Source organism: Sphaeramia orbicularis, chromosome 12 (genome assembly GCF_902148855.1).
Source record: "Sphaeramia orbicularis chromosome 12, fSphaOr1.1, whole genome shotgun sequence".
In the NCBI taxonomy this organism is placed as follows: Eukaryota; Metazoa; Chordata; class Actinopteri; order Kurtiformes; family Apogonidae; genus Sphaeramia; species Sphaeramia orbicularis.
Genome location: NC_043968.1, coordinates 68,299,283 through 68,326,889, shown reverse-complemented (window position 1 = coordinate 68,326,889; position 27,607 = coordinate 68,299,283). Strand labels below are relative to the sequence as shown.

Here is a 27,607-nt window from a genome sequence, read left to right as displayed (position 1 = left end):
TCTGGAATACTTGAGGAGATATGCAACAAAATTAAATATCAGAGAACATAAACAAAACCACAACTTCAGATATACAGTATGTTTTGTATAACATTTATTTTTCTCAAGATTATCAAATACCTTTCTCATTCAACAACCTAATCATTTTTCAGTCAATGATTCATTTTTCAACAAGAAGAGGATTTGTGGGATACGGCTGTAAGCTGATTCAGATCAGATGCAGGATACGCTTCCCAACATCAATCAGGTCAAATCAGTATGTTTATTCAGCAACTCTAAGACCAGACGGCAACTTGCTACCAAAAAATTTTCTCATTGCTGAATTCCTGGCCCTCTCTACGCATGCAATACATGACAATACCCAGTACTGTATTGGTATGAAGTACCATGTATTTATTTAGTATGTAATAAGCACTTGTTCACGATGTACACACCTTTGCCCATATAGTAGCACCCACTGCGACCTCAGTGCATCAGTTGCTTCTTTTGTTAGTCCCAATTAAATAGTCCCATACACATGCATCAACCTTCATGTGGCCTGTTTCTTAGCATTTTTTTCTTCTTGTTCTGTGTTGTAATAGTGTTTTATCATGTCTATCTATCTATCTATCTATCTATCTATCTATCTATCTATCTATCTATCTATCTATCTATCTATCTATCTATCTATCTATCTATCTATCTATCTATCTATCTATCTATCTATCTATCTATCTATCGATATTTCATGAGCTGATAGGGGCCTATGGCTTGTGTCCTTCCAGAACAGAGAAAAATATTGACAATATACAAAAAACTACAAAGAAATACATAAGTACACAAAAGGCCAACTCTATAACACAGATAAAATAAATATATGCAGCATATAAAGGATATATACAAAGTAATAATCAGTTAAATACATTTCACAGAGTGTACTTTACACAATCACAAATTCTGTGGACCGCGAGAAAACATTAATTGAAGACAAACGATTTATAACAAAATAATTGATGGTTTTTAGGTAATCCACAGGACCGGTTTGCGCCCCCTACCGGCAGAATCCCCGGTAGACTCCAAACTGATGACGTGGTTCGGTCAGGTTGACCAGACTAGCAGGATGGCCGACCAGAGCAGGCAAATAAAACTGGCTGCAGCTAAGAAAAAGGTAAGTTATTTTCCAGCTGACTTGACTAAACATAACAGTAAGCACCAGTATTACCTGTGTCTGTATGTTGGTTGTCCCGGTGCCTTTTTTCGTTGTTTTACTCTGTTTATACGGACATAGGGTGTTGGCATTACACGTCGTCCGACCCCTGCGCTGTCGCATGTCCCGTCTCCGTCGCTACTCTTTGGGCTTTATTGCACAGGACAGACCGGGGATCGTTGTAGGCCTTTACTGCAAGCATTAACTTTTCCCAGATTATGTATACTATTTTTAGTTCACTGAGGAATTTGTAGCATCCTCCGTTGTCTAGTTAGTCAATGATTAACTTGATGTATTTTCCTTGCTCGGGGGTTTGACGTGTCTTTTAAGCTAACGTTAAATGTCATTATTAGCAAACCTGGACGAGCTACCGAATGCATGCCAGTGTTAGCTAGCAGGCAGCTAACTCATGAATAGTTGTTTAAGTGTAGCCCACAGGATGACACACGGCAGTCGGCTAGCTTTCGGACTTCTCTGCAGTTTTGTTAGCTAGAACATGTCAGTGTGGTGTGTAACGATTTCCAAAACAAACACAGGGAGAGTATCCTAGCTTAGTTAGCGTTAGGTGGATAACCTTAGAGTGCCGGGGGACTGTTTTGACAGCTGACACCCCTCTTCCCTGTCCTGCTGTGTGCACTAGCTAGGTGTGTTGTTTGGCTAGTCAGAAAGATGGCCCGATCAGCTGTGAAATGTTAGGCTTCAGGAAATGACTCGTCAGCATTTCTTGACTTCAGGCAATCTTCGTGGACGAATGTATGCAGTTTTATCACTGGATGTGTCGTTACATTCCAACCCACGTATTCCAGAAATGGTAGATCCAGAAGTGTACCCCTAAGTACATTATGGTCAGCCACGACAGCTGTCACAGGCCTCATACCCAACCACATTCGGACATGGGAAATTCAAGAGCTACATATCGAGGGTTAAACTACATCTTGTTGGATATAAATGACCAGTTCTTTCAATAGTAAACCAGTAGAAATCAGTAAAAAAAAAAAAAAAGATTTATTCATATCCTGTAATTGATTGTGAAAATAGTCCAATTAGAAGTTCTAACTCAAAACCTTACATTAAATTAAAGTATAAAGTACTGTGATAGAAATGTACGTAAAGGAGGAAAAACAAAAGTAGTCAGTCTGCAGTCTCCAATCCACTGCATTTAATGCATATCCTGAAATTACTAATTTCAAAGTAATGTTGTAGATGTTTAAATCCAAGGTTTTGAAATATATGTACTGTTTTGTTAAGTCAACCTCGCTGCATTATATTTTATAAGACAGTATAAGTTCTTAGTATAAGTTCTTTGTTACATTCCATCACTCAAACAAAGCAACGCTATTGTGTTAATTTGTGGGCAGTGTCTGTGAATTCCAGTCTACATTTGCAACCAGCTCCCCTTAACTGTGCTTACATTGTCTCAGCATAAGACCATAGCACCTCTACTTAATTTATAATATGTTTGTTTTGGTGATAGTTGTGGTTTAATTGTAGAAGCCCTTAAAAGCAAAAAAGAAATAACATTTTAAAGATGGAAGAGTAAAACAGATTTTTCCCCTGGTAGTCATCAGTAGCTTGTTGCATCCTCCCTAATTACAATCTGTCCTTTCTCCTCTCTTGATCAGCTGAAGGAGTTTCAGCAGAAGAGCTCCCCTGCCAGTGTAGGAGGAGAGAAAGGGGGAGGTGGAGGTGGAGCAGGGGCCAAGAAGAAGAGGAGGGTGAAGGGAAACCTTGATGCACCATCAACAGACAGAAGCTCTCCAGATAATGTAAGTCAGTCCTAGACATCACACTCACCCATCTGTCTTGTCATTTTGCACTTGTTGGAAGAAGTATTTCCTTATTTAAGGTTATCTGTGCCATTGTCCTGTCTGGTAACTCTAATCTAGACTAATGGCAAAATCTAATGACACTTACAAAATCATTTGACTGAATTACTTTCTAGTTTGTTAATATATTCCTCCTCATAATCAACATATGCAATGCCAACATCATAGAAGCAGTGATAACACAGGTCTCATGGTTGAGCAACATGGAAAAGATGTTAATTTAAGAAAATGACTAAAGTTAAAAATGAACAAAGGGGAAAGGTAACAAAAAAAGAAAAGAAAAACAGCACTCTAAGTCATATACAATTTTGCCTATTTTTCCTTTCTGCTAACTTGTTTTGTGCTGCAACGGGATTCACTACAACTTATTACAGGGTTATTGGTCCAAGTGTTTGCGCCATTTACTTAAATAAATTCTGAGGTGGTGTCCACAAATCTTTTGCTTTTACCTCAGTTTGCTTTTTTTCTGCTGGTCACAACTACTACATTTAAAAATCAAGACCCACCCCTTACAGTGGTCTGTTGTAATGTAAATTGTGAGGAGACATCATAAGACATGTGACTGCTGCAGCTTTCACACACAGGGGTTGACATTCAGATCTGTTTCCTCAGACTGCGTCGGTCATTATTTAAGCCTGACTGGAATTTGTGTTTTTCAGTACTTGAGACCTCAGATAGGTTTAGCACATTAACTTTCATTTTGATTGAGGCCAAGGCTTCTGACTTTAGTTGGTAGTTTCTGGTTGTTTTTTCAGCCTCTCAGAACTGTTTGTTTTTGTTGAGCAAGGACAGGTTAGATTCTTTGGTAACAATCAACATGGATTTTGTGACTGACATAAAAGGAATTATGAATTAAAGATACTCAAATTTATGTAATTTTTGGCCTGCTTCACTTGTAACCAAAGAGTTTAGTTCAGTACTTTACAAAATGCATATTTCTATCTAAAAGTAGGCAATTGATTATTGACTTGATGCTGGGGGCAATATGAAAAGGATACGTGAGAAAGTTGTTGTAGATGTGATAATAAAAAGTAATAGAGTTAGAGTAAATGAGGATTATGCCACGACACAATAATACAGGGGTTTCCAAAGTGGGAGTTGTGACCCGCCAGCGGGGGGTCACAAGATGATTTTCAGAAACCTCTTGATGTGATCCCTGAGGTGTTTACGACTGATTAAGGGCAGTATAGTTACACCCTTACTTTGAAGGAAGGATATTGATATTGTGAATCATAAGGTGGATTGTAAGTGCTTTTATTTTGAAAGAGTAAAAGTTTCATCAGTACAACATGTATAACAGGTTGACAGTGGCAAATGGATAAGGCATTGTTTGACTTACAGGTTTGACTAATGGTGTCACATTAATGAAAATAAAAATAAACATAAAAAGGCCAGTAAACATTGTAAAACAGACACATTAACCTAAATAAACATTAACATAAACCCCTCCGTTGAACCCCTGCACATAAAACAGGACACAATGAGTAAAATGTCAAGTACCCACAATGCAATGTGGCAAATATGCCACAGTATCCTTGCAAGACTCCTGTGCACGAGTTTTCTTTATGTTTCAGCCCCTTCAGGGATAGTGGGGGTCGCCAGTCTCTGGCACCATTATTATGGGGTCCTGAGTTTAGAAGTTTGGGAACCCCTGCAATAATAGCTCATTTGGAAGGTGCTGCTGTGCTCTTATTCTAATGTAATGACCAGAAAGATCTCTAAATGAAATCTAGCCACTGTTTACTGACCTCTTGAGGAATGTGTAATACAACCCATAGTTCCTCCTTATTTTCCACACCTGTTCTTCTATGCCTGTGTAGCAGCTGCTTCTCTGTGCCTATTTTCCTGTATCTTAGTCACTTTCTAAATCATTCTCTCTTCTTCACATCTCTTTCACTCTCCATCCTTGTCTGTTCTCTCCTGTAGTTTGACAGTATTCTGAAAGCTCTTAGTCAAAGCAATGGCGTTGTCCTCCCTTCATATGGCAGCAGTCAGGTGAGCTTCCTTTCTCTCCTTTGTTCCTGTCTTTGCCTGATTCTTGTCTCTCTCTGTTTCTGTGTTGTTGTGATGCTAATAGCTGCTTCTCATCTCATATTTGTCAGTGCCTTGGCTTCCAGACTTTTAACTCCCTGAACTTATTCTGTCACATAAACCAGAAAATGTAGGATGATATTAAGTGCAAATACTTGCCATGTTTTTAAACCCATCATAAGATAGTGCAGAGGTCGAGTAGATGAAATGAACCTCGGTAACATGGCTGTGTTATGTGGTACTGTGGCCATATTCAGGCCTGGCATTGACATGTATCATGGATAATCCAATCAGGAGTGGACAGCTCTTAAGTAACATACGAGTACACTCAGGATACTCTAAGATCTGATTTCTTATGACACATCTTTTGAAAACATCTGAAATCTCACCAAGTTTTAGTATGCTTCATATCTGTAGTGCTGCCTGAGTGGAGTGCATGAGAAGGATCCTCCATCACTTTTTCTCTGTGAAAAAATACAGTATTCACAGCCCATATAATCTGCTAGAAATTCAATAACATGTTTTGACCCTTAAAGGTGTGGGAGACTTTCGGGACCAATTTTTCATAAAATCTGTAAAACCTCAGTCATAGCCTAAGTATCACGAATCTGTAAGTCTTTCTGTGATTGCTCACCTGAATCTCTTGCATTACGGTGAACCATTTCAAAGTGCCATCCTCCATAACCAAAACATGTGTTTACTTTCAGAGCTGGGAGGTAACCCGGGCATCTTTGGAATTTTGTCGCGACGTGCATTGTGGGAAACGGAGGCTCATGCAGCCACCTGACAGTGGCAACTGCTAAAGACACAACGTGGAAACGGCAGGAGCTCTCTTCCCTCTATGCATGTTCCTCCAGCCGTTTCCGCGTGTTTGTTTCATCCATATAATATCATATGGTCACGCTGCCACTGCTGCTGCAGGTGCCTGAGCGAACCTCCCTTTCCCACAATACACATCACAACAAAATTCTGTGGATGCCCGAGTTTCCTCCCGGCTCTGAAAAGTCTCCTGCACCTTTAAAGACCCTCAACCATTAGCCACTGCATTTTGTATTTTTCAGAAATCATGTTTTTTTTTTCCTTTTTTTAATTCACTGATCATGTAGATGTTCATTAAAGTTTAGAGTAAATTCAAAGGTTATTATATCAGAACAGGGAAAACTGAAGAAAAATGGACTCTTTTAATCAAGTATATCAGTAACTGAGTATAAAACAAGTGTGTCCATCCACTGTCATTTATTAAACTACATGGGTTTTACTGGAAAATCAGTGTTGTAGAATATGATGGTGTTTTCATGTTCACCACAGAGCCTCTGAACATCTAAATGAATCATATCTGATGATCATGACAAGATGACAAACTGTATTTTACCTCAATTTTATACATGTATTAGTAGGATTAATGGATCAAGGGGTATGAAACATTTTAGATCAGTGGATTATTTGGGTTGATAATGGATGTTTGGATCTTTATGAGTTAAGTGCTTCATCAGTAAATCAGAAAACATTCCACCTTAAAAGCTGCCGGTAGTCTCCACAGTGAACTACATTAGCAAAGAATTGTTTCAAATCCAGCCTGTTTCAGCCTAATGAAGAGCTTGTTTATTTTAATGTAAAGTGTGAGATCTGATCTTCAGAGATGCATTTAGAGATACATTCTAATGCCAGATGTGATCAGATGCTGTCCACCTGGAAACAGATCATGAAAAACCCTCCTTATTGCCAGGTCTGAACAGAGCCATTGTGCATGGCAAGACACATATGTATGCATGTTGTATTGTTACTTTCATTTCTCATTTGTTTTTAAATGGACACAATGCACTTGTACAGTTTTGAGGGATATGGTCATATGATACAGATAGTGCTTGAAAGTAATGCAGAATATGTTCTTAAAGCTCATATTATAATTGCGTTAAAATACAGTATTATTTTGTCAGGTATTCAGAATTCTCTGAGCAGTTCATGGTGCATTAATGAGTAAAGTGATATAGCTTTCTTGTTACCTTTCCTGTAGGTGCTCTAAACTCTTTTTAGTTCAATACCAGTAAAGGATTATTGTACTCCTCCATCTAAATATGGTTTATTTTGCATTCATCTTGAAGAGTGTATGGAAATGACTCATCACACTGAGCAGATTAGAGATTTATTTTAGTACATAAACTCAAGTTGTGCATTATGAGTGAGGTTGTCCTCTGTCCATAATGAATTTTAACTACATTTTGTGTTAGCATTAAACCAGTGTTTGCATTTTTGTGTATGTGTGTCATCTTAGATATTTGCAGACATGGAGACCATGGGGCCTTCAGTTCCCCAACTGCACAAGGACCCAAAGGGCGAGCCTGGTCGCAGCTCACCTGTGTCTAACCCTGCTAGCACTAATACTGCTACTAACCCTGAGTCTGTCAGTCACAACACTGAGCTGCAGGTGTGTGTCCTTTTCTTCTTGTCATGTTCTCTTTCTGTATCTTCTTGTGTTTCCTTCTTTAGTTCTCACTTTTGTCTGTCACCATATTTCATATTGTACACCATAATAACATAGTCACAATTTTTCAAATTATGTGTGATAGAAGCAGCAGGTTCAGGACACTCCCTGATTTTTGTTTGTGGTTTTGTGTGATCACATTGCTCTATCCTATCACAAATTCCTCTTTATTAACTGGGTCACTACCGATGTGTGTTGATGTCACATACCCTTTATTTAGTATGGAAAACAACAAAACCAGGAGTAAAGCAAAACACTATCTGTCTCAGTTAAAAACTGCTGGTCTCAATAGTGATCCATATAATATACCAAAGAACCAGTGATCTGTGAATACTGTCATGTGAATAGGAATTGAATTTTCTGATATTGATATAGTTCTAATTTCAACATTTAGGAAATACACCAGGCATATTCTGAAATTATGCCTATATTTACCATACTCTTTGAATAATATATATAGAAAAAACATGAGCTACAGTAACACAATAAAACAGTTAGCCCAGAGGGACTATGGTTTATACTGATTTTATCAAAGCCTCACATACATATACCTTTATTGATAATAACGAAACTTTACTCTGCCAAGCAATGTAGTTCCTCCATGACGTTTAGCAGAATGGTTGTTAAGCAATACACAGGTGCAGTGGACAGCTGCTTAAGGATTGAAGTGATTATTTACCTGAATATCACCATCAACGTAATCATGCTGATGTAAGTAATAGCATTAAGTCATGTTCACTCCTCTTTACTGGTTCAGGGTTGTTTGGCTGTAGAAATCTACATTTTAATTGTGCGTCTCAAGGAGTAAACATATTACTCTAGCATCCTAACATTTTGGTTTGCAGTGTAGTAACACAGTATGGTATTTCTGCCCTGTCACTGGTGTGATTTCTCTGCCTCTAGGTCAGCACTACTTATTTCTGTACAGGTCTTTTGCAGCAGATCTGAAAACCACAAACAGACCTGACATTCTTCCTTTTAGCTCTACAGTGTCTCGCTCATTCATTTTATGTCCTCAGGTCCTTTCTTTATCTTCCTCCTCTTTCCTGTCCATCTTTTTCTACCAGTCACCCATTCCTCATCCCCTCAGTAAATCTAACTCCCAGTAAAAGTGAACATATTAAAACAATGTGTGGTGCAGTAATGTTGGTGTAATGCAATCACCAGCATGGGTTTGTAGGGTTTTTTCCACACCTTTGAATAGAGCTCAGAGAATCAGAATCTTGATCCTGAACTATTTATTTTATTCCTCTTTATCTTAAGTCCTAGCCAACAAGACCTAAGTTATGTGCAACTGCGTGGCCTTCTAAAATGTCAGTGATAGCACTGTTTTCCTCACATTTCAAATAAATGGTTCACTCCTTATTGTTTATATTGCTTATGATATTGTTTATATTGGTTGTAAACAACTGAAAACATTATATGATTATTTTTATCAGTAGTTGAATTAACAGTTTAATACAATGTTTGTTAGCTCAACAAGTGTACAAGGTGTACAACTGTACCAGTAGTTGTATGGAGATGAATATTTGAAGGTAATTCTAGTTTCATCTATATGACCACCTAGCTAGGTATATTCCTGTGCTATTACACACCAGCCTGTTTCCATTTGAGATGTGTTGTTTGTGTTTTCATGTCATTTAATCTAAGTGCTTATCTTATTTTGTCTTCACAGGACTACACTGATACAAATGGCAATGGGAGTTTAGGAGAGGAAAATAGGTAGGTAACCTGACTCCTGCTGCTTATCCTTGTGGAGGATATGATATGACACAGGCACAGTCTTTTATACATTTGTGGTAACAGTTTGATGTACTATGCATTGACACATTCCTAGTCTTGATTGTCCATCAAGATGTACCAACCAATGTAAATCAAGTACAGTGAGGAGTAGCGGCTAAATCATAGACTGTTCATGTAGACATAAGAGGATTAATACAACACATTGAAAGATAGAATAAAATGCATGTGTGATTAAGTATTTATGTGTTTCAACCCTCAGGCCCCTGTCCTCTACTGAGAGCTTGCGTCAGCTCTCACAGCAGCTGAACGGCCTGGTCTCTGAGGTACGATATTAGAACCACCAATGCCATCTCGTCCCTCTCACTCACACACATACAGATTTCTTTGTCGTACAGTGTTAGGCTTTTAACAATGCCACCATCCCACTGGTGTGCACTTTCAGCTCTTGTGTGTTTCCCCTATTTTGGGTAGGAATGCACTGGAAGCATTTTCAGTTTTGCCGCTTGTTCCCAGTGGCCTTAAGCACACTGACAGCATCAGCTGGACTGGTGTACCAGACACATCTGATACGTCTCTGCAGAACCTGGTTATACATTGTCAGTAACAAACCACAAAGTGTGCTTTTTGTGAATTTTCAACTCTCAAACATGTTTGACCTTAAATCAACCCACTTATCGGTTTTAAAATGATAAGAGTACTGTCATGATACATCTAAAGTTGGGTCATACTGAATTTAATGTTACCTTTATGGAAATATGTTGAGCAATTGTTAGGATGCCCCAGTTTTTGTTGAAATGCAGAAATAAAATCTGCTGGCTAATCAACTAGCCCATCTGCAGGGCATCTTTTACCTTTCAATTTTAAGGACATGCATTAATTTTCCCTTTGAATTACTACAGAATGTGTACTTTACCTAAACTTCTCTGTGCATTTATTGTGGTATTGTGGGCTTGAGAGGCCAAATCTATATATAAACCAAAAACATTTGCTCAAGTGTATTTTTTGAAGTGCCTTAATATGTTTTTTCATTGTAGTCATCCACTACATATGTAAATGGGGACACTGCACCTCCAGTCAGTGAGCGGGAACTGGAGGTAAGATGTAAATCTAATACTTTGTGTGACTAAAACTCTTGAAAACTGAGTAGGAAATAGTAGAGGCTTTGTAACGTTGCATCTGTGACATGTATAATAAATTAGCAGTCACACATTTATCTGCTTTCGTCTGTAGAGTTTCATTAAAACTAGCCATATTTTAAGTATGTGAGCATTCTTTGCACTATTCCTGCATTTATAAGTTTATTAGTTAAGGAGATGTTATCTTTGCTAGCAGTCTGAAATGGTAAGAAGTTTAGTGCAGTGGAATCCACTCAAGGCATGATAACTCCTCAAATGAAGATGACCGTTGTCACGTGTAATTTAGGTACTACACAGTGCAATGTGAGCCATAAATCTAATAGTGGATGTTTATAGGACAGTATGTAATAACATTTGTCTAAGGGGAAAACACATCAAAAAGCTGATTTGTTATTGCTGTTATTGTACTACTATCCAAAAAAATGTTAAAATTACACAATTGTTGACTTGATTAGGAACTAGATTACTGTTCAACTAAACATCCAAGTCAAAGTAATCAATACCTAAATGCATCTGGAACTTAACATCAATCTAAAGTTAAAAAAAACAAAACAAAACAAAACAAAGCAAAACCTTAAAGTAAAAAACCCTTAAAATTCTAGGTTTGGTTTTGTTTATTTTTTGCTATTCTTTTCCCCTCATAATCAGTGATTCCATTTGAGAGCTTGACATTAACCTTCAAGCACTAGTAGAACCAAGTCCTACCCATGGTGGTACTGTCTTGTCACTAGAGATAGTGACAAGAGAGGTACAAGATGACACTCGTAGCATTTTTGTAGTATCAAATATTTGTGTTCCACTTATATCTACAACTGTGGAATTCACTCCTCCCTGACCTTTGCAAAACTGATTCACTCCCACACTTCAAATCCCATCTCAAAACTCATCTGTTCAGGCTTTCCCACTCACAGAGACTAGAAAAGCCTGAACAAATGACCGTACAGGTGGTGTGGGTGGTTGATGTTGCGACCATAGTCCATTTATTTATTTGTCATTTGTATTTTATTTCTTTTTATTTCTGCTTTTATCTGTGTAGTGACCTTGAGTGTCAAGAAAGGTGCCCATAAAAAAAGTATTATTATTATTATTATTATTATTATTATTATTATTAATGATAATAATAATAACAACAACAACAACAACAACAACTACAACTGTATGAAGAAAATTGTAGTGTTAAACTAGATTTTTACTTTTAGACCAGTGACTATCACTATTTGTCACCTTTTAATAGTATTCCCATTGAATAAGGAGATACACAGAACTGCAGCATTATGTAGATAGTCTATGGACTGTATTTTAATGTACACAGTGTAGGTCATTTCTTGGGTTTGTCTGTCTCTTGGATGCAGTGGACAGGGACATTATTTGACAATGTGAAGACGCATAGATTCATGTGAAACAATCATCATGTGTTCAGTCCATTTCCTTTATATATTATTTTTGAAGCAGATTTTTACATGACACTTTAAAGGTGCTATTGTTTACCTCCACGTTAATAATTCACATTTAAATTTTTCTCCTCCCCCATGTGTTCTTTGTTTATCTACTGCCACTGCACTTTATTCTTCTCTCCTTTTTTTTTTTTAAATTTCTTTCCCGGATGCATGTGTGCACGTGATAGAGCCGGAACCAGGAGCTGGCTGCCGCCCTGGAGTCCAGTAACCTAACAAACTCTCAGCTCAATACCAAGCTAGACCAGCTGGTAAGAAGCTGTGTTTGTGTGTCCACGTTTGTGTGTTTGAGAAAGTATTTTTCCATCATTCCCTCACCATTGCATGTACTATGTATCCTGCATGTTTACCATAGATTAGAGTTATGCATTGTTATTGACTTATCTTGCATTGAAGTTGACTAAATTTAATTTCGATCTGGATTAAATTTAATTTCCATCTACCATCATAACCTAGTGGCATTTTACTAACAGCAGTCACCTAGAATTGAAGTCCTAATATAAAGTTGATCAAAGTTAATTTACTACTTTGCAGTCTCTATCCTGTCTGGTGTGCATATGTACTCTATTGTACCAGAAAACTTGTTGGGTTAGGTTTATTTACCACTACTGCAACAATCTTTACCAAACATAAATCTGTATCCTAATGGCAGGCACAGCAGTCTCAAGAGCTAACAGAACAGCTACAAAAGGTACGCAGATTTTCTTTTCTCTTACTGTCATCTGGTCTCACTGGTCATTGCTGTGTTCATTCCAGTCTGCTGAATCTTTGCTTTATTTCTGTTTAATGAAATATTAAACCCCCCCCACCTCCAGGAGCGGAAAGAATTTGAACAGAGATTTTCAAAAGAGCAGGGAGCCATGCGAGAGCAATTACAGGTATGGATTCCTGTTCAAACAAATAAGTTTTATTCTTTTTGATGATATTGCATTTTTTGTGTTTTTGATAATCATAATGATATCTTAGCAAAAAAAAAAGACAGACTGAAGAGTTTTTTTTAAGTAAAGTATTTTCTGTGTCATTGAAAGGATGGAAATATGATCTTAGAACACAGTGTCCCCGGTCCAGTCTTCATATCTGTGATTGTGTTGCCTGATGAGCAGTTTTCAAACACTGTTCCATTCGTATTGTAGATGGGCTCTGAGAGCACATGCCAGTCCTCTAATGTTTTGTTCCTCTGTCTTTCTGTTTACCTGTTTGTCTCTTAGCAGGATGATATTCATAATCTTGTGATGCTTGGCAAAAGAAGTTAGAAATTGCAGCCCCTACCCCCCTCAAGCATCTGCTCTAAATTGAATGGATTCCGCCCTTACCATACCTTTAATAAAAATTAGTGCAGCAATGCATTGCACTGCATAATCCTGTTGACAAACAGATTGACCAATTACAATGCACAAGTAAACACAATTTATTTGTTGTAGGTAATAAGGCTAATTACTCTGTAAAGAAATTAGTTTATTTTAAAAGTAACATCAGTTAACTGTATGGTCTTATGTAGAACTGAGCCATCTGTTTACATTTGTCTTTGTCTCTTTACAAGGTTCACATCCAGACTATTGGTATACTAGTATCAGAGAAATCAGAGCTGCAGACAGCACTACAATACACACAACAGGCTGCACGGCAAAAAACAGGTGTGTGGTACTTACTGGCACCTATACATGAATGACTAATATTCATTTTTGCATGTCTTTATTCTTCCAGGAGTTAATAAATAATTTGTTTGTGCGTGTCTGTGTGTAGGTGAAGCAGAGGAGATGAATAATCGTCTGCAGGCAACAAAACAGAGAGTGTCAGAGCTGGAGAGAACTCTATCCTCTGTCTCAACACAGCAAAAACAATTTGAAAAGGTAACAAGGTTCTCATTAGGGTTCAGTGATTTAAAGATAATGATAATTATCTTATTGTATATTATGTCATAATCTATTCTAATCTAACCTTTTTACATCATGATATAGGGTTTATTTTGTATCTGTGTTTTGTGATTTTACCCAGTTTTAGTTGAGTTTCATTCTTCATTTTGATTGATTTTCTGAATTTTAACTGAAGACCAAAAAAATCTGTCTTAAAACTGGAAAAACATAATCATTTGACATTTAATGAGGAAGTGACTAAATTAAAAATAAAATCTTTTGAATTATATTCTCTCATATTTTTTTCAATGTGTCTACTTGATTTTTCTTTTTTAACATTTTTTTTCCCTTTTTGTTTACAGCACAATAAAGAACTGGAAAAAGAGAGAGACAGCCTGAGGTTAGAAGTGTTTCGGCTCAAGTAAGTGGCTGCGTCTTACCAGACTTAAAGTATTTTACACAGACTTGCCAAAAAAATCCCACATTCTAATACCACAAATATTTTGTGGGATCACCTTTAGCTTTGATTACAGTAGGCATTCGCTGTAGCATCACTCAGTAAAACATCTATATTATAAAAGCCAAGTGACCTCTGTGTGCATGGGTGTGTGTGTGCATGTATGTGTTCACACAAAATCCGGAAAGAGCTGACTGCTATAGTTTGGCATACTTATGTATTTTTGGTCAAGGGACAGAGTAGTAGAAACGGCAAGTTGATAGGACCAATATTTTGGGAGATATTAGTAGTTTTGGAATTTTATAGCCTCACAATTATGTTGCTGTGTTCACAACACTTTGGCGGTGACTGCTGGACAAATGTGGTACAGCATGCACATATACACAACAGCAGAAAAACTACCTCATCTAGAACCCGTGGATTCCCACGAGTCAATGAGCTACTTTATTTCTATCCTTCTTTGGTCACATAACGTTGTTGAATCTAGACCTGACCAACTGAAGGAACCTCACATCATAACACTGCTCCAACAGACTTGTCCTTTAGGCACTAGGCATGATGGGTAATCAATCCATCCACCTTTCTTTTCACCCTGATTCACCCATCACTCTGGAACAGGGTCAATCTGGACCCATCAGACCACATGACCTTTTTCCATTGAAACACAGTCCAATCTTTATGCTTTCTATTGAACAGATGGTTTAAGAAATGAGAAGTTACTCACTGCATTAGTTAAACAACTGAAACAATCACTGCAGTGATTATCCAATGTAAGGATCTGTACTATTTGTTCAGTTAAATACAGTTGTGGGGACTTTTTTTGGCCAGGTTGTGTAGATATATATTTTTTCCCAAACACATGAGCAATTCTCTTATGACCCATACCAGCCTGATAATGTTAGAAATGGGGATGACTGTGTCTGTTACAGCAACTTGAGTGAGGAATCAAAGCAGCAGAGCTCGGAGCTATCAGAGCAGCTGAAATTACGTATTCAGGAAAATGGAACAATGAAACTGGAAGTGGAAGAGCTTCGCAAGAGGCTTGAGATTGCTGACCTCATGTTGCAACAGGTGAGGACAAAACAGCAGAGTTCAGAAATGCAGAAATGGCTTTTGCAGCGCTCTAAGGATATACTTGTTGCATCAATGTCACCTACATTCCCTTCAGTGTGTGGCCTTTGTATTTCCAGTGCTCCTCTCAGTCAGATCCCAACAGTGCCAACCAGCAGGTTCAGCTAATAATGGAGGAGAAGCAGCAGCTGGAGGTGCACAATCACCAGGTCTGTCTATAGAACCTGTCTGTTATAGCAGATGTTTATGTGCATGTGTGTTACTGCCTACTTGTCTCTCCAGATATTACTATAAAGATGGCTTATTGACAAGAGAATTGGGACTATTTACTACTATTCACACATGCTTCACGCAAAATTTTACTGCCATGAATTTAACCTATGGGTTAAATTCAGTTATTGTAGACGACATCATCTAGCCATCCTGTTTTTCCTTTTTTATCATATTTCATTATTTGATATTTGCAAACTTTCCCATTGTAAACATTTAAATGAATGTAGATTTTGTCTTAACCCTTGTGTTTCTCTGGCATGTATTTACATGACCTTCAGAATATAACCCACCATTTTCCCCTAACATTCATAGCTAATGGAGTCCATTTCACAACTGAGGACTGAGAGAGACTGCTATGCAGAGCAAATCCAGGAGGAGGGCCGTGTGTGGAAGGACAAAACTGAACAGCTGCTAACACAAGTACACTATATGATAACAGAAATAATGAAAACTTTTGTTTGGGATTGGTCTCCGAGACTTGGAGATCAGTCAGATTGTGAACTGATGCATGTCTGTCTGTCTGTCTGTCTGTGTGCAGGTGTCGTTGGTTGCAGAGGAGAGAGACAGAAACATCAGCAGAGTCCAAGAACTGGAGGCCAGCATTGCAGAGCTTAAAAATGCTGCAGGTAAGAATTGCTCATTGTCCTCTTATGCTCTACTTTCACCAGTTGGAACTCGACAAAAAGATGAATTACATGTTTAACCACTTAGCTGACTCATCGTGCAATCTGATTCAGGAATTTCTTTTATGAAGGGAAGTAAATTTGAAGGACAGGTTTAGCAAGTTCATAAATCTTTATCCTTTAATAATGCAGCACTGGAAATGGGGCTGGGCAGTCTCACAATCTTAGATTGGTCCTAATTTGTCATATAATTTATCTGTTGGGATTTTACAGGTTGTGCTATTAAATAAAGCACTAGCATAACTTTTGTATTGAGTATAGTCAATATCAGTAGAATTACAGTAAAGCTTAAGTGCCTGAATGTACTGAAGTGTTTGGGCTTAATCCACATTAACTTGCAGAGTTTATGTTGTTTTGTTGCTAAAGAAATAATGACAAATAATTACAAAATTCATCAGCTACAGGTCTGACCTCAGAGCTCACACATGCAGTGAGTCTGATTTATGCAGGTGCTTGACAGTTATGTTAGAGTGAACATGTTTTATGTTTATTATACCCTTGCCCGCCCCAGAGGCCAGTTATCAGTGAGCAGGTGGGGCAAAGTGTTGTGTGACCAGGCAGGGGCATTAGTAAGCTCCGCTTGTTTTTTTTACTCGTTTAGTCGTTCTAAATCTCAAAAAAAATTAGGCCACATCAGTTTCACTAATATAGTAGTGTTCACTGATAGAAAACTTGTAAAATGCCAGTCATTTTGTATCATAACATGGATTTATCATTCACATTCATGGGCCAAATAATTTGACAAGTCTCAACCTGTTAACTATCTTAAAGACAGAAAATGTACAATGAATGTATGTCTGCAGGAAAACTAATACGCTTGAACCATTGTCCACCAGCATTATTGTCCCAGGAGAAAGATGCTCAGAGTGATGTAGAGCCTCAGTCATCAGGGCCATCAGAGAATGAAGTGGCTCTTCAGGAGGCACTTAACAATATTCAACATGACAAAGATGCTCTTACTGCACAGTACCAGGCACAGGTATGGAAACATGTCACTAACACAAAGTAAAGTATTGTTTTATTATTCTTATTATTATTATTATTATTAAATTTGATTATTATTAGATTATTGTAATGGTCATTTAGCTTTGACACTAGTTACTGTTTGTTACTGACTAAAACGGTCCTCTGCAATATTTCTTTTAGCTGCGAGATAATGAGCAGCTGAGCCGGCTGTGTGCAGAGCAGGAGGCCCGTCTGGGTGAGCTGGAGCAGCAGGTGGAGAGCCAGGCCCAGGAGGCGGAGGACCGGCGGCGCATGTTGGAAGATGTCCAGTCTGACAAGGCCACTATTAGCCGCGCTCTCACCCAGAACCGAACACTGAAGGACCAGCTGGCTGAGCTACAGAATGGTTTTGTCAAACTGGTGAGAGCTCTAAGTCCATCCATCCATCCATCCATCCATCCATCCATCCATCCATCCATCCTATCCCATCTGTCCTTTTTGTATCAAAAGAGTTATCATTTACACATTACACTCTACATCTAATTTAATTATTTTATGATATACTATTTATATGTAATGTTCTCCTCATATGATGTGATGCTAATGGGTTGGTTATTAATGTCTTGTTATTATTAGCAGAGTGTATAACTGTGTGTATAACACAACGTACAACAGCACATGCTGCTGAACTGTTTATGTTGAAATGATAAAATTCTTGTCACTCCTTCATTTGTCCAGACTAATGAGAACATGGAGTTGACCACTGCCATTCAGTCAGAGCAGCATGTGAAAAAGGAGCTGGCTCGCAGGATGGGAGAACTGCAAGAAGACCTGCATAATGTCAAAGAGCAGGTATAGTCAAACACCCTAATTTTTTTTTGTATGTGTTTTTTTTCTTTGAATACAGTACTCTCTAAAAAAACAAGTTATCATTTAGAAATAGATTACATTTTGTTTTATACTCAGTCCTGGTACTAATTTCTCTATTTTGTCTGTTACCTACCTGCAGTTGGAAATGAAATGTAAGGAGACTCAGGGTCTGTTAGAGCAGAGGGACCAGGTAGTTGCCCATCTGCAGCAGTATAGTGTTGGGTACCAGGCCCTAGCCTCTGAGAGGGAACAGATCCACCAGCAGTATCTGCAGCAATGTCAGCTCATGGATCGACTGCAGCATGATGAAAGTCAAGGCCGAGCACAGCTGGAGATCAGTCACAACCAGCTCAAAGCAGCGCAGGTATGTATTCAAAAACGTAAAAATACTGCAGAGCAGAATGTTATAATGGTTTATGGCAGTATTTTATAAGCATACAGTCTTAATCAACTAATAGAATATCCACACTAATAACACATGCATAATGTTTAAGGAGTTGGAGACATAATTTTAACTCCTATGAACTTCTTAGAGGTTTCTCTTCATTGTTTGACTGACTCTCTGTCTCCCTCTGCAGGAGCATTTGCAGCAGTTGGTCAGTGACAATGAGCAGCTGAAGGCTGAGGTGAAGGAGCTGCTCAACAGCTCACTACTTGCCACACCACCCCGAGATCAAGGTAAACTATCAAATCAAATTTGTTTATATAGTGCCACATCATAACCAAAGTTATCTCATGACACTTTATATTTATAGAAGGTCTAAACCAAACTCTTGTTTTTTTGTTTTTTTAAGCTGTATTTGTGACATTATTGTTCATCTACTGTCATTGTCAAATTTGTCATATTTTACAGCTATGGGAATCTTTATTAGACCACTGTGAGTGAAAATCCTACACTTGTCAAACATGTGACCTTTAAAGTCTTTGCCATTTTCTCGTGTGCAAATGCAAAAAAGCAAGTGACAAATTAGGAAAAGACAAGATATTTTTTCCTTGTGAAATCAATATGATGTATTTGCATTAATGATACAAAAATTTTATTTTCTCCATAGAGTAACATAAGTGACATAAATTCAGAGCATCAGGTACAGAAAACTATTAATATTCCAAAATCAGAATATCCATTGAAGGATTTTAATATTATTTCTATCCAAAATCGCATGAGGCCCAATGATCATTTCCAAAGATGTTTGTATGCCTGTCTTCTAAAGTTTGGTACCAACAACAGAAAAATGACTTCTCTTTTTCACACTGTTTCATTTGAAAAAAGTCAAGCAACAACATGGAGACTGAAAATGAGTTCTTTAGGAGAAACAAGGGCACATGTCATTGATACAAAAACCAGCTGATTCAAAGTCAGCAGCACAGCAGCAGCAAAAGGAGAAGAAAGCTAGGGCAGCTGATATAAACTCTGCTATTGTTGACACTTGACACCTGCAAAAAAAGTTGTTTTGTGTGTCTTTGTTGTGCAGGAGATGGAGTGGAAAGTCAGTCTCAACAAGAGAGTTCAAAGATGTCTGCCTCCATAGTTATTCCTGAGGACTTTGAGAGCCAAAAAGAGATGGTAACAGTATTTACGCACATATGTCTACTTGGTATTTGTTGCTTTGACTCTGCTTTAGTGGAGTGTACTGCTTAAAGTGTAAATCAAGTGTGAAATCTAATGCCCAAACAACAAATAGAAAAATATTTGAAACTGAAATAATGTTGACTTCTTTGACAGGGAAAAATTAAACATTTCTTTGGGTGTAATTGTACACAGAAATTAATCAGCTCTATGCTTTTTCCTAGATTCAGACTCTACTTATACTGACCTGTAACAAATCCACCATAATAACATAATATTGTTATTATTATATAACATTAACATAATAACATTACTTTACCAACTTCTGTGTGTAGTCCTTCTAATTTCACATTTTCACAATCTCATACTTTAACAGTTTTAAGACAGTAACATTCTTGACTTGCAAAACTATATATTATATTTTAAGTTACAAACATTGTATATGCGGTTGATGATGTATGATTAAACAATTATTTATCCATTATTGTCAGCCGCTATAGATGTTTTTTCCATTGTAATGTCCCATCGGACTTTTCGTCTTGGCTGTCACTATTAGAGTTGCAGATATTGATTACTTTTGTAATCATGTAATCTACTGCTCTTCGATTCCATTCGATTAACTGATTATTTGAATCAGTGAAAAATAGTGAAAATGACAAACAACTTGTCCTTTATTCCAGAACCAGCTGAAACAACAACCACAAGAAGTATAAAAGTAAAAGGACATATAAAAAAAAAAAACTATATAGAAATAACAATAACAGTATCCAAGTGTATATATTAAAACATCTATAGATATAAACAAGTCAAATGACATCTTCAAACAGTATGCCCACTGCAGTCTTCATTTGGAACCAACTTACTAAGAATTTCGATTCAGGAAAGTTGTAATCAAATACATTTTTAAAATTGTTTTGAGTCAGTTAATTGAGTAATTGTTTCATCTGTAGTCACTATGCCTCCAAGCAATACAGACACTGTTACATCCCTAAAAATCACCCTCTGGATTGCTGCTTTTTCTCACATTTGTTTATCATTTGCTTTAACCCCTTCCTGCCTCTCTTTCAGGAGGAGTTCATCCGCGGGGCTTTGGCTCAGTTGGAGGCAGAGAGGGACGAGGCCAGGAGACAGTTGGAGGAGGAGCACCGCCTCCACATGGTGGCTCGGCACCAGGCCCTGGCCCTCAGTCTGGAACACCAACACCACACTCACAAACCTGTTCATGATCATCATCATGACCATGACCACGATCATGACCATGATCACGACCACGATCACTCTCAGGGCCCACATCATCACTGTGACCACAGCCATGAGCATTCAGGTACGTCTGTTTGGTATATCGTTGAATACTCATTTAGATGGAGGGTGTTTAATGCTCTCTGGTTATGAATGTCATCCATGTGGGTGCTCTGCGTAAACATGCCCACTCTGCTGTCTCCTGCCTAGAAGGCGGAGTTCCGGTGGAAGTCCATCAGGCCCTACAAGCTGCGATGGAGAAGCTTCAGCAGCGTTTCACCTCTCTCATGCAGGAGAAGGCAGATCTGAAGGAAAGGGTTGAGGAGCTGGAGCACCGGTGCATCCAGCTCTCAGGAGAGACTGACACTATAGGTGAGAGCCTGACGCACATTTTTGATCAGCTTAACAGCTGTGTTCATGACCAAAAGGGGAAAAGAACTCTATTGTTCATGGTCGTCTACTTTACCTGTATGCTTATCCAGGTGAGTACATAGCCCTGTATCAGAGCCAGCGAGCCATCATGAAGCAGAAACACCAAGAGAAAGAACAGTACATCAGCATGTTGGCCCAGGACAAGGAGGAGATGAAGGTAGGAGAATGTAAATAGTACCGCTCTGGAAAAAATTAAGAGGTTTTTACTGTACTATTGACACGTTTCTCTTAAAACATTTATTGCTAAAAAAGCTACAGGTTTGACAGACCTCAAATAAAACTGAAAGATGAGAAGTTCATATTGACTTTTATACGTCAAAGTACTGTTGCTTTATCTTGACAAGAAGTCAGGAATCAATATTTGGTGGAATAACCCTATTTTTCAGTTACAGTTTTCATGCATCTTGGTGCCACAGATGGGGCAACAATGCAAGCAGATCAGTTTAGTTTGATGATTTATGACCATCCATCTTTCTCTTCATCACATTCCAGAGGTTTTCAAGTCTGGAATTTTGGTGTTTCTTAATTTTCTCCAGAACTGTATATCAAGTAATGTATAAATAAATAACAATGCAGTCCATACAAACGAAGGTTCTCAGTTTTTGTTATCCTTATTTATTGACATTAATGTGCTGTTCTTATGACAGCTTTAGCTTTGAAGTGGCTACATTTTGGCAGCTTCTATCCAAAATGAGTCATCGTTTCAAGCTCTTTGTCACTAAGAGCCGAATGCATAAAGCATGGATTGCACAGGGAATCGCTTAGCACTTGTGTTCAAAAGCTGCTCTGTTTTAATGACCTGTTCACAAAAGGAGTTGCAGTAACGGCATGTTGTTGTAAACATACCTGTAAAGTTTTGCAGTTTTCCCTTGACTTGGGTAGTGTTTGAAGGCATTTCTGGTCCATAGTGAAATAGCAGAGATTCAAACAGTGTGTGTTGAATGAGCAGAGGCAGCATAATATGTTTGATTTTTGTCTGAGTTCTAAAATAATGTTATGTGTCAATAAATGATGGTCTGTTTAGTGTCACAGCTCGTTGTGTGTAACTAAAGTCCAAAAGACTGTCCACATTTACTAATGGTCCAACAGCGCTGGTCTTTTGCGAATTAGGTGTTTCTGCAACAAGACTTATTGGCATAGAAATGGGTGATTATTAGGGGTGAATGTTTCCGTATTTAAATCAATGCAAATATCACAGGTGCAACAGTGACTAAATGTTTGGAAGTGCAGTTGTGGTGAATTCCACCCTTTGTGGGTTCTTTTGATTTTTGTCTCATTTGCACCTGTTTTGCATATCAAAAGGTTGAGTAATCCCTTTCTGCATCTACCTCTGTGTATTTAAAGTCTAGTTCAGAAAGTTCTCATGTGATCAGCACAACTTCTCCACTTCACTTCAGATTTTCCCTGCTTACTGATTTATTAATTTCTGTCTCCTCTCTGATCTTCATATCCACTTCCTGATACTCACTGATCAGGCGAAACTGGCAGAGCTGCAGGATCTCGTAATGAGACTAGTGGCTGAGAGAAATGACTGGTACAGCCGCTATACTGGAGCTGTAGCTGACACCGGAAAAGTGAACCCCGACTTGCTGCCTGTCGGACAGGACCACATTCACGCAGAGCATCATACGCACATGCACTCTGAGCATAACGCTGGCAGCGGAGCAGGTAGGCGCAACCAGTCCACTTAAACTCCTAAACTGCAAAGGATGGATTCTGTCCATTGGTGCCAACTTCTGTTACTACATTTAGCAACTTTTCAGACTACCCTAGCAACTTGTTTCTTTAAAAAGCAACGAGCAAGGCAGATTTATTTGTGTAGCACAATTCATACACAGGGCAATTCACAGTGCTTTACAAAAATGGAAAAGAGAAGTTAAAAATACACAATTATAATTAAGACATAATCAATAAAACATGAAAAATAATCAATTAAAATATAGAAAAAGGGAAAAGTGCAGATAGAGCAACTAATTTAGCTACTTTTAAAATTTGTTTGGAAACTTTTAGCAATGTATGAAAAGTGATTCAAACACTTCAACAGACACATTTTTCCTCTAAATGACACAAAATAATTTTCTCTGTCACAGTCATGTAATCCCACAGTCTGTCTGCCTAGCTGTAGAAGTGCATTGTGAGTTATGCAGTGTTGCCAACTTAGCCACTATGTTTTCTCTATTGTCTCTTTTTGGTCCACTTAGATTGTTAAAGTAGACTGAAAATGAAAAATGTTCATCTTTTACCATAACTTGCTTTAGGCTTCTCAGTGGACTATAAGGTTAAAAACCAAACAAACCTAAGAAAATGAAGATTAAAAACTAAACAAACTAACAAACAAATAACTAATTTAAGTAACTCCTCCAGAGTGTCTCTTTTGGGTCACTTTATCTGGTCCCCAAGCCTGGATAAAGGAAGGAGGGTTGGAATTGGGATATTTCAAAAAACACAAGTTGACAGAGTGTAGTTCATTTGTAGTTCAAAACCTTTTGTAGGATGTTTTTATACTCACATTTTGTCTCTGACACAATGTTATTCCTTTCTCCTACATCGTTCATTCCAATTACACGTACGTTTATAATTATGCAAATGAAGTGATGACATCATTAAGCAATTTGTTGCTACTTTCAGGACAGACAATAGATACTTTCCTACTGTGGAGTTGGAAACACTGATTCTGTCTGTACTAACACTACTTTCTCTCTCTGTCCACCACAGAAGCCATGGAGGTGGTTCCTCTGTCCGAGCCCTCCACAGGCCTCGAAGCCACCTCCTCGCAAACCCTTTCATCAGGATTAGCTCAGACTGAATCCAAGTCACTTGCACCCAAAGAGGATGGCACAGCGCAGCAGATCATGCAGCTTCTCCAAGAGATCCAGAATCCCCAGGGGGGGCTTAGGTCACCGCCGTTCCTCGGAGAAAACCCCTGCATCCCGTTCTTCTACAGGCCCGATGAACAGGATGAAGTCAAGATCCTGGTGGTGTGAGGCGTGGCTGATGTGACAGGTGGTGTGTTTGTGTGTGATTGTATCTGAGATCTCGGACATGGCTTGAAATCTGACAGAAATTAACACCACAGTTGACTTTGTTTCTTTCTTACGGATTATGGTCACAAACACTTGTTCAACAAAATGAAACCGTGTGAAACTGCTCTAAGATACATGAATATCTGACAGTTCTGCTCAAATTGTCCCTCTTGGTTTTGTGATTCTCAGCAACATGTACACTGGGTTCAGAGAAAGTGGAGTGTATCTAGTTGCTGTTAGTATTATTTGTCTTTGATGCTCTTCTGAGAGGAGATCATCAGGACTCAAAAACTGAAATCTGATTGTTTTCCTCACAGCAATATTTTCTTTCCCACCTCTCCTCCCATCTCCCATTTTATATATAAGTGCAATAAGGGGTCTCGTATTGTGTCCCCTCGTTTCTACATACAGTACTTAAAGACCTGTCAGAGCAAGACTGTATGCTTCCTTTAAAATCTCACTTTTCCAGAATTCACTGTCCACAATGCCAAAACAAGAGCATCACAGTTGAATGTATTAACCTGCATATTTACACAGATGTTTGTGAGAAAATGTGAACTTAACTGGTCGTAGTAAAGTGGGTTGGAAGAAGGTTGGGTTGTAATGCAGAGTGCAAGAGCACACGCAAGCTTGTAAAGCATAGGAGCTGTTTGTTTCAAACACATTACATGATCAGGCAACACATCAGTACTGTTCCTTAAACTACCTTTTCCTTTAACACTGAAGATAACTAAGTTAACTTGTGTAAAAAGTTGTGGGTTATTGTCACAAGTCCTGTTTGACTGAACGGATAGATGCAATTTAAAGTCAAGAAGTAATTCAGGCATTATTTTCTGAAGAGCATAATTCATATGAAGTACATTTACTCTTAAAATACTTGAGGTGTTTTGTCGAGGTTTTCTGCTTTCTGCACATATAAAACTTTTCTTACTGTCTTCATTAGCACATTAGTGATTTAGTTACACAGACTTAGAGAAGTAACATTTGACTGCAGTCACACGTTTTACAAGATGTTTAACAGTAGTTTTGACCAAGAAGACAGTAATTCATCAGCCAATGTCATTCCCACTCATCCCCTAACAATAGGACACTGAAAATGAGTTATACACATCTGAAATGAACCGGACAATTGTTGAATTTGGCATCAAAGTCAAAGGAATAACTACATAAATTAATCTGAAGCTCATCAATAAATGTGCAACAGCGTATCAGATGAAGTGTAAAGGTGGGAGGGTTTTAATCTTTTGAGCCTTTATTATCCCTCGAAGTCTGTCATTCCAGTTTATCAGAGCGGCCTTCTGCAGATATCAAGTTGGTAAAATGTCATCTTGATGCCGATGAACCGTTCTATCTCTAATCTCAGTACAACTCTGTCGTTGGTGATGTTGTGCTCTGCATGTGGCAGGTTTCATCACTGAGGTTTGTCATATCAGAGCTTCTCATCATCATCACCTCAAATCCAGCTCCAGCTCCAGCTCCAGCTGGTTACAGATCACACTAAGTCTGTTTTTCTGTTTTGCTCGTAGTCCTACATATCAGATATTATCTTACAACTGGACTGTGTGTATGTGTGTGTGTACGTGTGTGCGTGTGTGTGTGTTTGTGTGTAGCCAAATAGTTTGTTTCTTCCTCAGCTGAAGCTGCATCTGTTCTACTTTTTTTGTAGAGTTCTATCAAATTCTATGAGTATGATTGCACTAAAACTGTACAAAGCCTCTCGTTCAGCTCAGACAGTGACATTTTTACCATCAAGCCTCTCTGAGACCAGTGGGACCCCATGAAGCCACAGAGTCGTCGACTCTTAAGCCGAGGGTCCCGTTTGAAGCAAAGGAATCACAATGAAAGTGTGTTTGTGTTTGCGTGCAGTGTTGCTCTTGACAGCTGAACAAGTTGTGTAAATATAAGTGAAATGAATGCGACTGTTATGGGAATATTCCTTTGTTGTGTGGGACCAATCAAAATTTGTGAGAATGAACAACTCACTTTTCAAACCAGAGTCGAAGGTGTGTCTGGAGAGGTTGAAGAAAGCATGTGGAGGTGTTAAACTAAACATGCTCCAGATTTCAGCCACATCCTCTGGAATAAGGGAGTTGCTCATGCTCACAAATGTAGATTGGAGGATGAATAAATCAGCTTCCTCTTTTTTTTTTTCTTTTTCAATTTTCATTTGCAAAGTTAAGATACAAAAGTTTTATTAGTGTCTCATGAACATTCAAAACTTGTACCCTGTTACATAGAATCTCCTCTCTGCTCTGTTTTGATGTAGAGAACTCAAATGTAAATTTATTGAACTGCATGCTTGATATTTATCAAAAACTGTAACAGTGCAGAGTGTAAAGTCTAATAAAGTAGGAGATATACAGAGCTCATATGTTGTGGAAGGAAACACTGTCTGAGTTTAGCACTTTGGCAGCAACAGGGGATTTTTTTTCTCTTCTCATCTTCTCCAATCAGTCCATATTTTTTTAAAATTTCCTCACTTCTTTTTATTTTGCCACTTTTTCCCTTTTTTCTTAAATTAATTGTGGGAGTGGCCATAATTCAAGGTAAATACGGTGACATTTCTATTAATGAAATGATGATGTATTGGGATTTGTAAATTAATAATATGGACAAACTGATTTCCCTTACCCCCAGTTTGTAATTCACTGTCGATCGAAACAAATAATGATGGGAATGCATTTATCGTCCTACTGTAAAAGCGCTGGTGTATATACTGTAATTGTGTAACATATTGTATATTCCTTCTGCCTGGTGTGTGGGGACTGTGTGTCTGTTGGTACAGAATTGGGGTGTTGGTGGTTACTGCCTGGCTGTGATTTAATACAAAGATTGACTTTAAAAAAAAAAAAAAAAGAGAGAAAATATTCTATTTATTTGAACAAGTTAGTATCTCAACTAATCAGTTTTAATGTAAAGTAGAGGTGACTGATGGAAATGAAAGATTATTTACCGAACTGTTTGGTTCGAGGGCTGCTTCTGATCTGACGGGAGCTTTCTGGTATTTTTATTTTTTTTCTTGAGTAATATTTTCTCCCCTTCTCCTGAATAAAACTGATTAAGCAACTTCAATTCATTGTGTCTCCTTTCTTTAAATTGAGAAAGTTTTAGATGCACTGCTGCATTGCTTTGCCTAATGATCAATGAAATCAAACTCATTTTAGCCCAATTTGATCTTGAACTAGTACAATAATAACATAATTCCTAATGACAACTGTAAATTTTTATGTTTATGTGCAAAAATATAAAATACAATTCTGAAAATGCTTACATTTGCAAACTATCCTTTCACAAAAAATTGAATAACATGAAGAATCTGAAATTTCTTAAGGAAAA

General features: G+C 38.0%; 1 protein-coding gene across 3 annotated transcripts; it reads left to right on the top strand.

The window, feature by feature from the left end:
* Positions 1–1,003: 1,003 nt before the first annotated feature.
* On the top strand, positions 1,004–27,343 carry golga2 (golgin A2). Of its 3 annotated transcripts, XM_030148539.1 has the most exons (28): positions 1,004–1,147; positions 2,809–2,952; positions 4,939–5,007; positions 7,316–7,468; positions 9,201–9,247; positions 9,528–9,591; positions 10,303–10,362; positions 12,029–12,109; positions 12,511–12,549; positions 12,674–12,736; positions 13,399–13,492; positions 13,602–13,708; positions 14,074–14,132; positions 15,098–15,239; positions 15,359–15,448; positions 15,825–15,932; positions 16,051–16,138; positions 17,032–17,174; positions 17,342–17,560; positions 17,879–17,992; positions 18,150–18,374; positions 18,589–18,688; positions 19,483–19,574; positions 20,646–20,901; positions 21,027–21,188; positions 21,299–21,405; positions 22,724–22,916; positions 23,964–27,343. In XM_030148539.1, exons 1-28 carry the CDS (start codon positions 1,064–1,066, stop codon positions 24,230–24,232), a joined length of 3,372 nt encoding a protein of 1,123 aa, XP_030004399.1. In that variant the 5' UTR covers positions 1,004–1,063; the 3' UTR covers positions 24,233–27,343. The 3 variants fall into 3 exon arrangements, with proteins under 3 accessions (XP_030004399.1, XP_030004400.1, XP_030004401.1); XM_030148540.1 differs by lacking the exon at positions 4,939–5,007; XM_030148541.1 differs by lacking the exons at positions 4,939–5,007; positions 7,316–7,468.
* Positions 27,344–27,607: the final 264 nt, after the last annotated feature.